Genomic DNA, 15510 nt, shown 5'->3' with positions numbered 1-15510 from the left:
TGTATTACCTTTTGGTGAATTAATACTTTTTAGCACTCAATATAGCATTATTGATGCTTGGATTCTCCTTATGGATTTATGTTATCCTCGTTACAATCACTTTTGTATTTCCGCTTATATTGCTTTCTAAGCATATAAAGGATATATTATTTTACCTTACAAATTGTTTGTGTGCTTCATAAGTGATCCATTTTAGGTATATTACTTCTAAAATGAAATTAAACTATGTATTTGGCATTTCTCAAATCTTTATTATTTCTTGACTTCCGCTGTGTAAAAATGTTTTATGATTTAAACTATTTTGTGAGTTATTTCTTTAATGATCATATCTTTTATTCATTAATGTGATAAATATATGAGTATTGACTTTAAATAATGCATGTTTCCATGAATGTTTAAAGTGATTAATGATTTATAAACCTATCCTTTAGATATTTTATGCATGCATCTCTCATTTTGATATTATGCGCTTGTGTTATCTTATTAAGAACTATAATTTCTTAAAATTAATGAGTTTTCAAATAATTTTTGAAAAATGGTAAATTGTCTCAGTAAATGTTTTCTATATATTGCACTTTTTGTATGTTTGGCCATCATCTCCCCATAATATATAATTAATAATTTTTTTGAAATCTTTTTATGATACATACATGTGTATAGTTGGGATATTTGGTAAGCTCTATTTTCAGATTCACAAGCTTTGATGACATTGGAAATCCTAGAAACTGGCTTAGAGCATATGTTTGAAGATCAAGAACACCCTTTAAGAATAGAAGTACTTGTTGAAATCAAATGTAATAGGTTCTTAGCTTGTATTTGCAAACTTACAACGAGTCATTGTAAGTTTGAGGGGGGGTGTTAATATTAATGTATTAGTTTGTTATATAAGTATATATATATATGTATATGTATACATATATATATGTATTGTTTAATATATATAATAATATATATTATAATAATATATTATATATATTGTAATAATATATATGTCGGGGTCAAGTCAAACTAGCTAGGCTAGAATTCTAGCCGTTGGGAGCAGCAAAGGCATGAAGCGTTGTTTGGTTAAGTAGTGCCAGCGGATCAGAGGATGTTGCCTTTGGAGATTTGGTTAAGGACCTCTCGGCTTGCAAGAGTTTTTCATGTGTACCGTTTGGATGCATTGAAGTGCGTGTGAGTTATGGCTAATTCTCTCAGGGATCACCTTAGGTGATTCCAACCGAGTATGGTGACTCGAGGCTAGGCGAGTGAAGGACTAGGCGCCGGTGAATGAGTTTGGGTGGTTCTCTTTGCTATGGTGTTCAATCATCAACTGGTCTTCAGACTAGGGGCCGTAAAGTCTTGTTTCTTCAGTGGTGAGGTTTTGATGTACCATGTGCATGAAGTCACAATACGCTCCATAGCATGCAAGGTTAAGGCAATTTTGTGCCTTTTTTAGAAGTGATAGATGGTATGGGACAACTATGCACTGAATGACATGGACTAGATAGAATACGCATTTGAAGATGCTTCTGATCAACTTCTGCTAGGCAGCTGTGCACGAGGTGATGCGCAGGGCCAATGAAATGATTCAACACATGAGAAAGTGTTGGTGGGTGGCCTTTGGCCATTAGGCTGGCCAGACTAGGTTGTCTGGCGCGTCGCGACTTTACAAAAAATTCTATGCCCATGACAAATTGTCATCAAAACAGAAAGATTCACGGAGACCTTGTTGTTCATTGAGTGCGACACTGAAGGGGACTATGATGGTTTATCCTGGTTACACAAATTTGGCAGCTGAAATGTTGTTGACCAAGAACATAAGCAAGATGTTGGCAGGGTGGTATGGGTCATCTTGTCGATGGTAAACAGAAGTGTAAGGTTATTCAGTTGACTAAGAAAATATGGATAAACTAAAGATTCCTACCAGTTGTGCGTTAGGCTCACAGGTGAAGCATGATGTTTGCCTTGTGCATGCAGAAAATGCACGTTGAATTCGGTTGGATGGATTTGCACCTTTGGGTATGTGAGACTCAACTAAACTTCTATATTCTCTCCCAAGATTGTGGGTTAGCGGAGTAACCATCTTGAGCAAAATACTCATTGTTTTGGTCCCTTGAGTTAACAGTTCCTCTGTGGATTGTGTGTACGAAAAAAGTTGTTGTTCGTGGCTCGTCGGTTTGGTTCTTACGAAAATGTATTGCTGGCTTCGGATGAGAGTTGCAACGTGCTAGCTTCGGATGAGAGTTGCAACGTGCTAGTTTCGGATGAGAGTTGCAGCGTTGGGTTGTGTTGCCCCTTGTGTGGACAAGTGCCCGAGAAGACGCAAGTAGGCGTTCCCCACTTGAGGACTAGTTTGGACCGTTGGAAAACCGAAAGTTGGTGCCTTAAGAGAGTTGATATCCTTGCGACACACGTTGGTGGTCGTCTTTCTCTGTGATGACCACGAAGGGCTTGAAATTGCTCTTGCTGGGGTCAGAAGGCACCCCAACCATGAGTATGAAGACGACAAGTTTGTCGTGTGGGCGAGGATGACCCGCTTGTGTACGAGACTACACTGGGGTCCCACGAGCAAAGGATGCTCGATGTTGATAGAGCGGAAGACCGATGTCTAAGTGATCGGAGGCGTGTTAAAGATTGGGACTTGGCGTGTTAAAGGTTGTGGCGATGGAGGATGAAAACCGAAACAAGTTAAGTAGGGTGAAGAAAAGAAGTAGACCAAAGACAAGTGTAAAGGGAAATTGGCACATCAGTTAAGACCATGTTCTTATCTGCACCAACATTGTCGAGGACAACAATGGTTTGGGTGGGGGAAAATGTCCCAGACCGAGCCTTTGAAATGAGGCAGGTGCAGTGCGGAGCTCTACTGAGTGAAAAATACATTGAGTATAGGAACGCGTGGTATGCATTGGCTTGATCGGTGATGTATAGTGATAGCACAACACACGATAGGCAACAATATCATCGTTAGTGCATCACTTTATGACGACACAGACGCGAAGCGTTGTTTGGTTAAGCAGTGCCAGCAGATCAAAAGATGTTGCCTTTGGAGATTTAATTAAGGACCTCTCGACTAGAAGGAGTTTCCCACGCATAGTGTTTGGACGCACGACCCCCCCTCCCAAGGATCACCTTAGGTGATTCCAACTGAGTATGGTGACTTAGGGCTAGGCAAGTGAATGTCTAGGCGCCGGTGAATGAGTCTTGGTGGTGCTCTTCGCTATGGTGTTCAATCATCAATTGGTCTTCGGACTGGGGGGCACAAGGCCTTGTTCCTTCAATGGTAATGTTTCATTGTATTGTGAGCATGGAGTCGCAATACGCTCTATGGCACGCAAAGCTAAGGCAAGTTTGTACCATTTTCAGAAGTGATAGCTGATATGGGATGGCTATGCACTAAGTGACATGGACAAAATTGAACTACATAGAATACACATTTGAAGATGCACTTGATCAGCTTCTGCTAGGCAGCTACGCACAAGATAGTCCACAGGGCCAATGAAATGATTTAACACATGAGAAAGTGTTGATGTGCGACCTTTAACTGTTAGGTTGGCCAGACTGGGCCGTCTGGGGCGTCACGGGTTTGTAAAAAATTCTATGCCCATGACAAAGAGAGTGATGAATAGTATTAGGCTTGCGTGTTGAGTGTATTTGTAGTGAGGTTTAAATGTAATTTTTCTTTTTGTATTTTTAGCATCCATGAATAGAGTTATTCATTCACCAATGTAATTTATCTTTTGTATTTTTAATGTTCATTATGAATAGAGTGCATTGGAATCCATACCATTTTGTGACACAAATATCTCTTATATATATATATATTTATATATATGGGTAAATATTGTCTACTAATGAAGGTACATAACTCAATCTAACCATATAGACGTGTTCAACATGATTTGTTTGCTAAGGATCAAGTCTTGGATCATGTTTTTTTAATGTAAAAATGTGATATTTTGAGTTATGAAAATTTAGCACATTGTGGGCCATTGATTTTTGGACCCCTTTAAAAACCTAATTACTTATCATAATCACATGATTCAAAACAAGTTTCTTACTAAAAAAACCATGTAGATAACATCTGTGACATTTGATTTACAAAAACTTGATTTTTTTTTAAGAAAATAGTGATTTCTATTCATTAGTTCCATACCTTTATTAGTAGCCAATATTTACCCTATATATATATATATATATATATATATATATATATATATATACACACACACACACAAACACACATGGACTGAAAAAAAAAAAGGAAAAATGGATGTATGAATGAATGACGTGATTTAATAACAGATATAGGTGTAAGAGACTATGCACATACTGAACAATTTCCTTGAAGAGTATCACCAGGTGACCGGTCTTTAAGGTCATGCACCACTTCAGAACGTTCTTGAGCTGATTCCAAGAAAAGAAGCATATCAATTTTCAACAAATACACAAATAGCTATATATTCGGACAGCATTAGCACAAAGATTTTGTTCCCAAATCCTATTCCCTCCATCACAAAAATAACAGGCTTTGTACTTCCCGTGATTGCTATGAAACTCATGCTGACGCTACCATAATCACAAAGGTCAAGCTTTCTAAATCATTCAACATGATGCACATGAAAACACCAGTATTTGCTTAAAAATCATAATTAAAATGGTGAATTGGTAATTTGTAGCATTCTACAAGAGTAGGTCTACAAATGCATGTTGATCTAATCTTTGTAGAAGATAATTAGTCATTGCCTAAACAAACAGCAAGTGGTTAAACACCAAGATGACCATGTACTTCCACTTACCTATAATTTGGATATTGCATAGATTTGATTGATAGTTCAGAATTATGTATTACGATTATGAATGACGCAATTCAATAAATTGAGCATATCAGTGAGGCTCCAGTCTAAGACTAGAGTTGCTGGAAGTTTTATGGTTTAAATATAAAACACCTGTAGCAAGTAATAGCTAATTAAAGTCATTCAGGGAATAAAAATGCAAGTAGAATGCCTATATACTGAAGTTCACTCATACATCATTAATCTATAATGACGAATTACTAATGCTGAAGTTTTGGAGTGATTTCTTCCATAATGATCGATTACTTGTTTCTGGACTTCAAAATATTCTATCCTTAATTAACAAACTATTAAAAGAGCTCTCTCTCTCTCTCTCTCTCTCTTTGGACTTGTGTATTTTCTATTACATTTTGATGCATTAAGGACGTAAGAAAATATGGGCATCTTGAAAGTAATAGAATACCTGCAGAAATCAAAGACGAGAGAGAGAGAGGGAGAGAGAGAGAGAGAGCTCTGATATTGTTGTTGAGAATCAGCAGCCTGTTTCCTTCACTAGGGTTACAATAATTCACACGTGGACAAAAAATGCCCTTGTATTAGTAACTCATTACATTAAAATACAAAGCCTGGGAATGGATATGGATCCTTTATTAAATGGATCCATATCCAGCCCATATTCTAATACCCTCCCTCAAGTTGTGCATGGGAGTGAACCATGTGCAACTTGTTCTTCAGATACCAGAAATGTTGACTTGTAAGACCTTTGGTAAACATATCAGCAATTTGGTCTTCTGAAGGCACATAAACTGCTTCAATCTCTTTGTCTGCTATCTTTTGCCTGATGAAATATTGATCAATCTCAATATGCTTAGTTTGACTGTGATGAATGGGATTGAATGCAATTTGTATAGCACTTTTATTATCACACATAAGTGTCAAATTTGAAATATCCTCCCCCATTTCTGTAAGTAGATGCCTAATCCAGGTCACTTCTGCAGTGGTGGCTGCCATAGATCTATACTCTGCCTCTGTGCTAGACCTTGCCACAACTTTCTGTTTTCTGCTACTCCATGAGACAAGATTTCTTCCAATGAAAACACAGTATCCTGAAACAGACCTCCTCTCATCTGGATCCCCTGCCCAGTCTGCATCTGTATAGGACAATATGTTATGTTTTGGGGACTTCCATGAAGATTGAATATACGTAAGTCCATCGCCTATTGTTCCTTTTAGATAGCGAATGATGCGTTTGACAACATCCATGTGACCAGTCTTTGGTTCATGCATGAACTGAGATACTTGATTAACAAAATATACAATGTCTGGTCTAGTAAAGGTAAGATATTGCAACATACCCACTAAACTGCGATACTTGACTGCATCAGGATATAACTCACCATCACAAATACTGAGCTTTTGGTTGACAACACTGGGTGTAGGTAGAGATTTACAATCTGTCATTCCTGCTTTAGCCAGAAGATCAAGAGTGTATTTGTGTTGAGTTAATGACATTTTGTTATCTTGTCTATCCACCTCTACACCAAGAAAGTATCTCAGTTCCCCAAGGTCTTTCATTTTGAACTGCATACTCAATAAAACTTTAATTCGTTGAATGTGGTCTGGAGCATTACCAGTGATCACAATGTCATCAACATATATGAGTAAGAAAACCATGGTGGTATCATTCCTGTATATGAACAGAGAATGATCTAGTTGGGAACGAAAGAAACCATGTTTCTGAATTTCTAAGGAGAAGCTTTCGAACCATGATCTGGAAGCTTGCTTCAAACCATACAAGGCTCTGGTTAACTTGCATACATACTCTTTTGGGTCTCCCTCTGTATAACCTTGAGGTTGCTCCATGTAGACCTCTTCCTTTAAATTTCCATGAAGAATCAAGTTGACTAAGGATCCAGCCATGTTTAATGGCCAAGCCAAGTATGATGCGAATAGTTCCCATTTTCACCACTGGGCTGAATGTCTCATCGTAATCCTGACAATATTCTTGAGTGAAACCCTTGACTACGAGACGTGCCTTGTACCGTTCAATGCTACCATCCGGTTTATATTTAATTTTATATACCCATTTGGAACCAACAACATTCTTATCTGGAGGACGCCCAACTATCTCCCATGTTTGATACTCATGAAGTGCCTCGATCTCCTCATTCATCGCTTCAATCCATTTGTTGGATTGGACAACTTGATGAAAACCAAGTGGTTCATCATGTTTCTCAATCTTGGATAGAAAAATTTGAAAGTCCATAGAAAAGTTGTCATAACTAACCCATTTTTCAATAGGATGTCTTATCCTACCTGATCTTCTTGGTGCTTCTTTGTTATCAGGCAAAGCAACGTGTTCTTCAGCAGGTACATTTGTTTGCTCTTTGGGTCTCCTGGTATACACATTACCTTTGTATCTCAGACATGCTGTTTGTGATGCATCATCTGAAACTGTCTCACCATGTATGTCTTCAGGGATCAAAATAGTATCTTCGGCAGTATGTGAAATAAGTTCAGCACTAAGCCATGGATCATACCAATTACCAGTTGCGTCACCGTGTTCTCGATTGTGATTTGCTTTACTTTTCAGAAAACTATTTTCATCAAAAACAACATTTCTGGAAATCCTAACCTTCTTATTGGCAGGGTCATAACACCTGTAGCCCTTATGTTCATCTGCATAACCAACAAATTGACATATGAAGGCTTTGTTCTGAAATTTAGTTCTCATGGATTTATCAATGTGTACATAACATGTGCATCCAAAAACTCGTAACTCATCATAATCAGGATGTGCACCAAAGAGAACGTAATAGGGAGACTGATTTTCAAGGATAGACATAGGAAGACGATTTATCACATGAGTGGCAGTGTGAAAAGCTTCTGTCCAAAGACTAATGGGCAAGTTACAATCATGCATCATACTCATTGCACTTTCCACAATATGTCTATGTTTACGTTCAACAATTCCATTTTGTTGTGGAGTGTACGGGCAAGAAACTCTACGATGTATCCCATTATCTTGGAGAAAATCTAAAAATTCTTTGGAGGAATACTCACCACCTCCATCACATTGGAGAATTTGAATGTTTTGGGAGAATTGAGTTTTAACATAGGCATGAAAATGACGGAAGATGGAAAAAACCTTTGATTTGTGTTTCATAAAGAATATCCAGGTAAAACGAGAGAAACTGTCAATAAAAGATACATAATATTTGCTTTCAGAAGAGGAAGGATTGGGGGCTGGGCCCCAAACATCAGAACATATTATTTCAAAGGGCATGGAAGCTCTTTTATTTATTTGATGAAAAGGAAGTACATGACTTTTGCAGACCTGACAACTGGGACACATTTTATCCTTCAATGAAGATGAAACATACTCTTAAAGAAAACCATTGGACACTAACTTTTCAATAAAGACTTGACTACAATGACCAAGACGAGAATGCCAGAGATCCGGCTTATTACATTTGGATATACTTAAGACGCTTTTGGAGACATGATCAGACTTGGGTTTCAGGACACTGGAGGTTGAATCTTCATTGAAGACATACATGTTTCCACGTCGCTCTCCTTTAGCGAACATCTCCTTCGTTTGAAGATCCTTGACAAAGACAGAAGTAGGAGTAAATTCCACAGATGAATTGGTAGAGTCAACAAGCTTAGAAACAGAGATAATATTTTTCTTTATATTAGGCGCATGAACAACATCAGATAAAGAAATAGATGACTCAGACAAAGGAATGAGGACATTGCCAATGTTTGAAATAGGGTGGTGAGTCCCATCTCCAGTTACAATATTAGATTTACCAAGATAAGGAGTCAAGGTAGAGAACTTACCTGCATTGCCAGTGACATGAGCGGCTGCCCCAGAGTCAACATACCATATTCCATCATCACTCTGTTTTAGATTCAAGTTGGCCATCGCAGATAAGAGAAGATCCTTGGCATCATCACTGACTCGAAATGTACCTGCAGTTCCTGATGTAGCAGCATTTCTATTATTTTGTGTTCTGTTCTGATTTTGTGGATTGAACCAGCAGTTGGCTTTGATGTGACCACGTTTGTTACACTGGTAGCATGTGAGAACATTCTTTGAAATACTGACATTAGGATTTGGTGTAGGTAGTAACCCACGTCCACCCTGGATTGGAGTTCCCCTGCTTCTGCCACGTCCTCCTCGTGAACGATCAACTATTATCCCTGTGGCAAGAACTTCATGCGTAGATGATTGTCCTGCTGAAGCATCAGACATGCTTTTCAGAGTCATCTCATACTGAAAGAGTTTAGCACGTAATTCTTCAAAACTGAGTAGCGTAGGTAGACACAATAAAGACGTTACAAGAACATGATATTCTGGTCCCAGAGCATTCAGTGTCTGCTGCACTTTTTCTTTATCTGACACTGGATATCCAACCATGGCTAACTGATCTCTGATGCTTTTGACTTGATTTAAGAATTCAATGATGCTCATTGCCCCCTTTTTTTAGCATTTGAAATTCGCGTTTGAGAAACAACACTTTGGCCTCCGATATCTGAGAGTAGGTTTGAGCTAAAGCCTCCCACAAAACTTTGGATGTGCAATCATCAAAAATGGAAATCAGTACTTCTTGTGATAACATGGAAGTGATGTATGCGACAAGTGCCTGATCGCGCTTCATCCAAGAAACAAAGGCAGGATTGCGAACAATATTCGGTAATCCTCCATCCTCTTTGGCTTCAGTTATGATGGATTCTGGGGGCATTGGAATGGAGCCATCCAAGTGACCTGAAAGGTCTTGACTTCGAATAAAAGGAGCAATTTGCCTTTTCCAAGTCAGATAGTTGTTTATAGTTAGCTTTTCCGAAACTAGCTGCCCCAAGAAATTGGAAGAAAGACCCGAATTGGCTGAAGTATCCATTTGTAGGCTTGTTGACAACCTTTTTTTTTTTTGAGAAATAATACTAGTGACTGAAACTGAGCTGTTTTATTACAGTTGACAAAAAACGGCACAATGACACGACAAGGGAAATGAGAGCTCTAGGGTATGGAAAGTTTGACAGAAAAGGAATGAGGATATCGAAAACAGATTCATGGTTGGAAAACCAGGGAACTCGATTTTACTGAAATCAGAATACAAGATGTTAAATATGATGAATCAACATGAAACTAAAGAATAAATTTTCACAACTAAAGAATAAAAAGAAGAAATATTAGAGGATAATGGTGTAAAACAAATGGAAAACTGAAAAACAAACTTCGACCAATAGATTTTCACAGCAGAAGCTAGAAAGATAGGTAATCTTTTTCTGTCAAACTAGAAACTAGAAAGATAGGACTCGGCACAGGGAACTCGACCTGAAGAAGGTGATCTGCTGCAGAGGATGAAGGGGACTCGGCACAAGGAACTCGACCTGAAGAAGGTGATCTGCTGAAGTGGTGAAGGGAACTCGATCTGAAGAATCGTGCTTTTCACGTTACGCTGGATTAGATGAATGTCAGGACTCGGCTGAAGGATCATGCTTTTCACGTTACGCTGGATAAGATGAAGGATCTACTGTTGGGTGTGGCTGAAGAAGATGAAGGAGACTCGGCTGAATGATTTCAGCCTCTGAATGGGAAAGACTCGGCTAACTGGAAGGAGAGATAGGGCCGATGTTGAATGGGAAAGACTCGGCTGACTGAAGAAGCTGAAGGATCGTGCCTTTTTGGTTCAATTAAAGCTTGCGCTGAAGAGATTCTTTATGCCCAGAACTGCCACTGCTCTGATACCATAATAGAATACCTGCAGAAATCAAAGACGAGAGAGAGAGAGGGAGAGAGAGAGAGAGAGCTCTGATATTGTTGTTGAGAATCGGCAGCCTGTTTCCTTCACCAGTCTGCGCTAATACATCATTAGCTTAATAGGGTTACAATAATTCATACGTGGACAAAAATGCCCTTGTATTAGTAACTCATTACATTAAAATACAAAGCCTGGGAATGGATATGGATCCTTTATTAAATGGATCCATATCCAGCCCATATTCTAATAGAAAGAAGGAGCAGGCTTAGACATAGGGATCTAGATGGGAATGATGGAATGGTGGCAGAGATTGTAGGGAAGGAAATGGAAGGCAATCATGCTTAAGAACTTGCCACTATGTTACCATTGAGGAGAGTTGCTTCGTTTATTCTCTCTCCTCTCAATGTTTCAACAAAAGAAGATTCACTTCTATCTCAGACAGAGAGAGAGAGAGATTTGAAATTAGAAGTGAGAAGGTTGATTTTTATTGAAGCAAAAATGTGATTTAAGGGTAAATTAGACATTCCTTAAATATCTAGCAATGAAATGAATTGATGAAGTTAGCCTGAGGGGTGCTTTTAATTAACCAAGTCATAAATCAGCATCCTTTTATCAGCGTGCAAATGTTAGGTGCACTGTTAGATTGTTAGAAGTAGCTGAAAGGGTAGCTGTAGTTTTGAAACTTTTTCAAAAGTTAAAAAAAGAAGAGATGAACACATAAAGAATAATTCGGAAAGATAGGATGAATATGTTTTGTACATCAAGCTAAGAAGGAAAATCCAAAACCTACAAATCTAGATTACACGATATTACAAGACTAGATAAAGAGAATGATGGAGGAGGCATGAGGGCTAACAAAAAGGAAGCTAACCTTGTATGTACTGTTTCTGAAGACAGAAAAAAGAAAGAAAAAAGGTTGTAAAAATGTTCAGGCAACCTTAAGGGCATTTTATTAGTGAATATGGAAACCATCGCAAGTTTGAAAAAAGACTCATTATTAAGATGGCTTCTGTTAAGAAAATTCTTTTCTCATTAGCTATGAAGACTTCTGGATTTTTACCAGCAAATATCCCTGAGAAGACATTTCTTTTTGGGCTCTGACAATGAATCACATGCATATTGAACTGCATATCGAAGTTAGGGTCCTCTTCTTGTTCCAAAATATGACGAACCTGAGAGAAAAGTGAACAAGAAAAAAGAAAGGAAAAAAAAGTCAAGAGGTATAAGACTTGAAGCTAGATTTTTTTGTTTGGACATAGTTTTCGACATATATAACTGAAGCAAAAAGCATAGTAGTGAGCTTACTAAAATCTTGCAAAATGTTATTTAATACATACCTTGAGTGGAGCATCTGTTGATGCCACATCACCACTATCTCTTGTGATCTTCTCTGGCCTTCTCTCTGCACAAGAGTTACTCGGTTGTGTTTCAGCATTAGTGGATCGCATACCTTGGGTACCAAACTTCTCACTCCTACCGTCAACTTTATGGGTGAACTTGTGGGATGCCTCCTGATTAAATATTTTGATAAATTCTCTAACTTTCCCCTTGAATCTATTTCCAAGCAACCTCGCTTCCGAATTTGGTTCAATGGTATCCACAGTTGGTCTTGCTGCTTGTGTGTCTTCAAACGTAGAATCTACCGTGGCTTCCTTCCCGTTCTGGCCATCATAGATACTTATCGATTGAATATTCTTTTGCACCATACCCTTTTTCTGATCAATAGTCTCGTCCTTCCCTGCCATATCATTTCAGCACAAGGCTTTCATTTAGAAATTGCATATTAACTTCTGTTGGTGTCTTCTAACTGATACTCTAGGTTCAAACGGAGGCTACACTACATGTAACTCAATTACCTGATTCTTCTGAATCATTTTCGACCAAACAGGGAAGGCGCTTCACTTGAAATTCAGATGCTTCTTTGAGATGAGGATGATAAATATTTTCGACACTTTTAAGTAATTTCAATTCAGATGCATTACAAGGATCGCCATGAGAAAGTTTCTTCTCTTGTTGTTGTCGATTCTCTTTTCTATTTGGATCTAGATCATGAGGAGTTGTAACCTCAATTCCAAAAACTCCCTGATTAGAACAAGAAGCCACAGATGGTTTTTCATCATCATGAGTACAAAGTTCCTGGAAGACTTTTTTCTGTAGCCCATTAGTTTTTACTTCTTTGGTATTCTGCTCTTTTGATCCATCTCGTCGTTTCAGGGGCATCAAAAGTGTTGCTCCTTTTCCTGCCCACTTGTGAATGGAGAAGTGAAATTGGTTACTCCTTTGTGGGTTCTTAGATGCATGACTTGGGTATGTTGGATCTGTTCTAATGTCACCTTCTGACTTTCTATGAGAGGCCTCTGTGAGCTTCAATGACTCGGGACTGGTGAGAGAATATTGATGGGATAACCGACTTTGTCGGTACGATGACCGGGCATCATTTATAGGGTCTTGCTGTCCTTGAACTGACTGAAGTGAAAATTTGGTGTCGCTAATGCACACGTGAGCCTGCCCTTTTGGGCTCGAGACAGAAAGATCCGGTGAAGGTGGAATCCCATTTGCATTGGGGAGTTTGTCTCTGTATTTGTTGGGGCTGGGGCACGTAGGAGTTATGCATGTTGGGGAATCTGATCCCTTGCCTAGATCAGGAAATTGGCTGAGAGTAGAAATCAAAACAAATGAATTCAACTGAAACAAATGAATCGACTGAAATAAGTGAATTTACTCGCAGTAAGAATAACCAGAAAGTTAACTGATGTCGATAACTGCTTATGATTTACTCCGAGCAAGTCTGAGGGCAATCAAATTTCCAAGTGTGAATAGATATATGCATCATTCAGTGCTCACAACATCAACAACAAAGACTGTAATAATCACGATCTACTAACACTAGTGCTTGGTCAAGATAAATGAACAACCTTCAATTGATACGCCATTATCTGATGTATAGACTGAAAAGAAATAGTCACGCAGCGATTATGCCCCTGATTTGCCTGGAGTATGTCTTTGTGGGTAGGCTGCTACCCCGGGTTTACTATCTAGGGAGAGAAGCCAATGGACCCAGTTCCTAGGCAGGTTCCTCATTGAAAAAAAAAAGGAATGATGAGAAATGGTCAAGAACAATGGCATAAACCGTGCTCAAACATCAATATAGAAAATGTTGGCACAGCTAACTCTGATTGGGAGCCGTAGTTGGGAGCAGCAACAGGGGATTCATTGAATCCCAATGGTCTCCGTCGAATGGAGTTGCCATTTTGGAAGGGGAGACGGAGATGTGAGGGGCCATGGTGTTATAAATTAGCGGGTTTCAACAACAGCCTCATGAGGACGTTGTTGTGAAATCCGCCGATTTCATCACCGCTCCCAACAACGTCTCCCGAACAGAGCCTAAAGGGAGAACCTTATGTAATTGAGTTAAGATGGCACGATCGGTTTATCATCCAAACAAGATTTGCCTGTGCTAAGCAAAATCATATATTCAAAATCTCTGATCAGCATCACTGGATGCAATTAGGACTCCGGTTTTCAGTTCTCTAAGGAACACGATCACTTGTTTGAATCCTAAAACAAAACACATACCGCACTGTGTCAGTCGTATAAGAACCAAATTCCGTGTATTCAAGACTAAAACTTGAGCATGAGTCCCTGGACTCCCATAATATTGTTTCCACTAAATTGGTTGCTAGAGAAAGAGGCCAAAGCCCAACTCAACCGATGTTGTTGCAATTCTGTGTAGGCTCTTTGACATAGAACTATATGGCATAAGAAGCATTTCTATAAGAAAAAAAACAGAGATCGAACATCATCCTCGAAGGAAGCGAAGGCACAGGGCTGAACGGCACTACTTTCGGCGGAGAAGCACAAGTAGGGCTGAGGATTCGAGATGCCGGCATCGAATAGAAAGCCACCTTCTTCTCCGGCTTCTTTTGAGCAGCAGACCAAACGTCACCACCATATATATCGTCGAAGAAATCTTTGCTAAGACGCCGCTGCCTATGGCTCTCTTCGCCGAAAACCGGCTTCTCCCTCAGATTCCTGCAATCCTCATCCGGCTTCTGGCTCGGAGACTCCTTCGCTGCCGCTGTCCGCGGCGGGCCTCCGAACACATCGGCGAAGTCGAATTCGGGCTCCAGCGGGGGGTTCCCGCCGGGATCGAAGATCCGGCTCGGCATCTTGGGGGAGGAGAGCGCGCTGATGCTCTTGATCCCATAGAACTTCTTGGAGTTGTAGCCCAGATGAACGTGCTCCGGATACGAGAGCTTCTCCATCCCCTCCTTGGAAACACCGACCTCAACGACACAAAGGATCAGAACCAGAGCTTCTCAAAAATTGCTCCGTTTAGACGAGGGAAGTTTTTCAAACTCCAAAATGGCGGGAACAAGAGAGAGAGAGAGAGAGAGAGAGAGAGAGAGAGAGAGAGAGAGAGCTTTTAGGGCATCGGAAAAGCATACCGAAGAGACACAGAAGAGAAGGGAAAGAGATTATGGTTCATGATTGGCATGGAATTTTTAGATGGAAATGGAGAAATGGGAGACAGAAAAGGGGAAGAGTGAATCAAGGGACAAGCCTTATCACCAATCACTGGGTGATATGGTATCAACACCATCATCAACCGTCAATCCTTAGTTTTCCCACTACTCGGTCCCACCTCGTTCAAAAACATGCCGTGTTGAGTTTTGTTGAAGTCGATGGACGATGATGTTGTCTCGTCACCAGTAAAGGGTGATAATGCTTATGACCTAAAAAGGAGGAGCACTCTTAGGGTTGAACAATTATTAAGTGGGTTACTCCTACGATGGGTCTGTTTCAACAGCCACAACTCACAAGAGAAGTAGGGGATAACGTGGGGCTGCCTGGTTTGGAGTTTAGCGGATTTCAACAACAACCTCATGAGGACGGAGATAACGTGGGGTTGCCTGGTATGCCCTGGCTTTACATGGCCTTGTGTTTGCTTGGTCATAGCACAAAGA

General features: G+C 39.6%; 2 protein-coding genes across 3 annotated transcripts in view; both read right to left on the bottom strand.

Moving 5' to 3' along the window:
- JAC1 (J-domain protein required for chloroplast accumulation response 1) overlaps positions 1 to 15113 on the bottom strand; it is a 36344-nt gene extending 21231 nt beyond the window's left edge. The window contains exons 1-5 of one of the 2 annotated variants that reach the window (XM_089998574.1): positions 14342 to 15113; positions 12400 to 13196; positions 11881 to 12281; positions 11604 to 11715; positions 4313 to 4386 (exon numbers count right to left, since the gene is read on the bottom strand). In XM_089998574.1, coding sequence (XP_089854700.1) covers positions 4313 to 4386; positions 11604 to 11715; positions 11881 to 12281; positions 12400 to 13196; positions 14342 to 14808 — 1851 coding nt within the window. In that variant the 5' untranslated portion in view covers positions 14809 to 15113. The remainder of the gene's footprint in view (positions 1 to 4312; positions 4387 to 11603; positions 11716 to 11880; positions 12282 to 12399; positions 13197 to 14341) is intronic. The other variant, XM_089998575.1, reaches the window with a different exon arrangement.
- LOC149841595 (uncharacterized) lies at positions 8231 to 9361 on the bottom strand. The gene is made up of 2 exons (XM_089998576.1): positions 8619 to 9361; positions 8231 to 8382 (listed from the first exon to the last, which is right to left on the bottom strand). The coding sequence occupies exons 1-2, from the start codon at positions 9250 to 9252 to the stop codon at positions 8354 to 8356; spliced, it is 663 nt and encodes a 220-aa protein (XP_089854702.1). The 5' UTR covers positions 9253 to 9361; the 3' UTR covers positions 8231 to 8353.
- Positions 15114 to 15510: the final 397 nt, after the last annotated feature.

This window comes from Nuphar pumila, chromosome 3 (assembly GCF_984573655.1).
Source record: "Nuphar pumila chromosome 3, dmNupPumi1.hap1.1, whole genome shotgun sequence".
NCBI lineage: Eukaryota > Viridiplantae > Streptophyta > Magnoliopsida > Nymphaeales > Nymphaeaceae > Nuphar > Nuphar pumila.
Note: the sequence above shows the minus strand (reverse complement) of the source record. Positions and strands in the feature narration are given on the sequence as shown.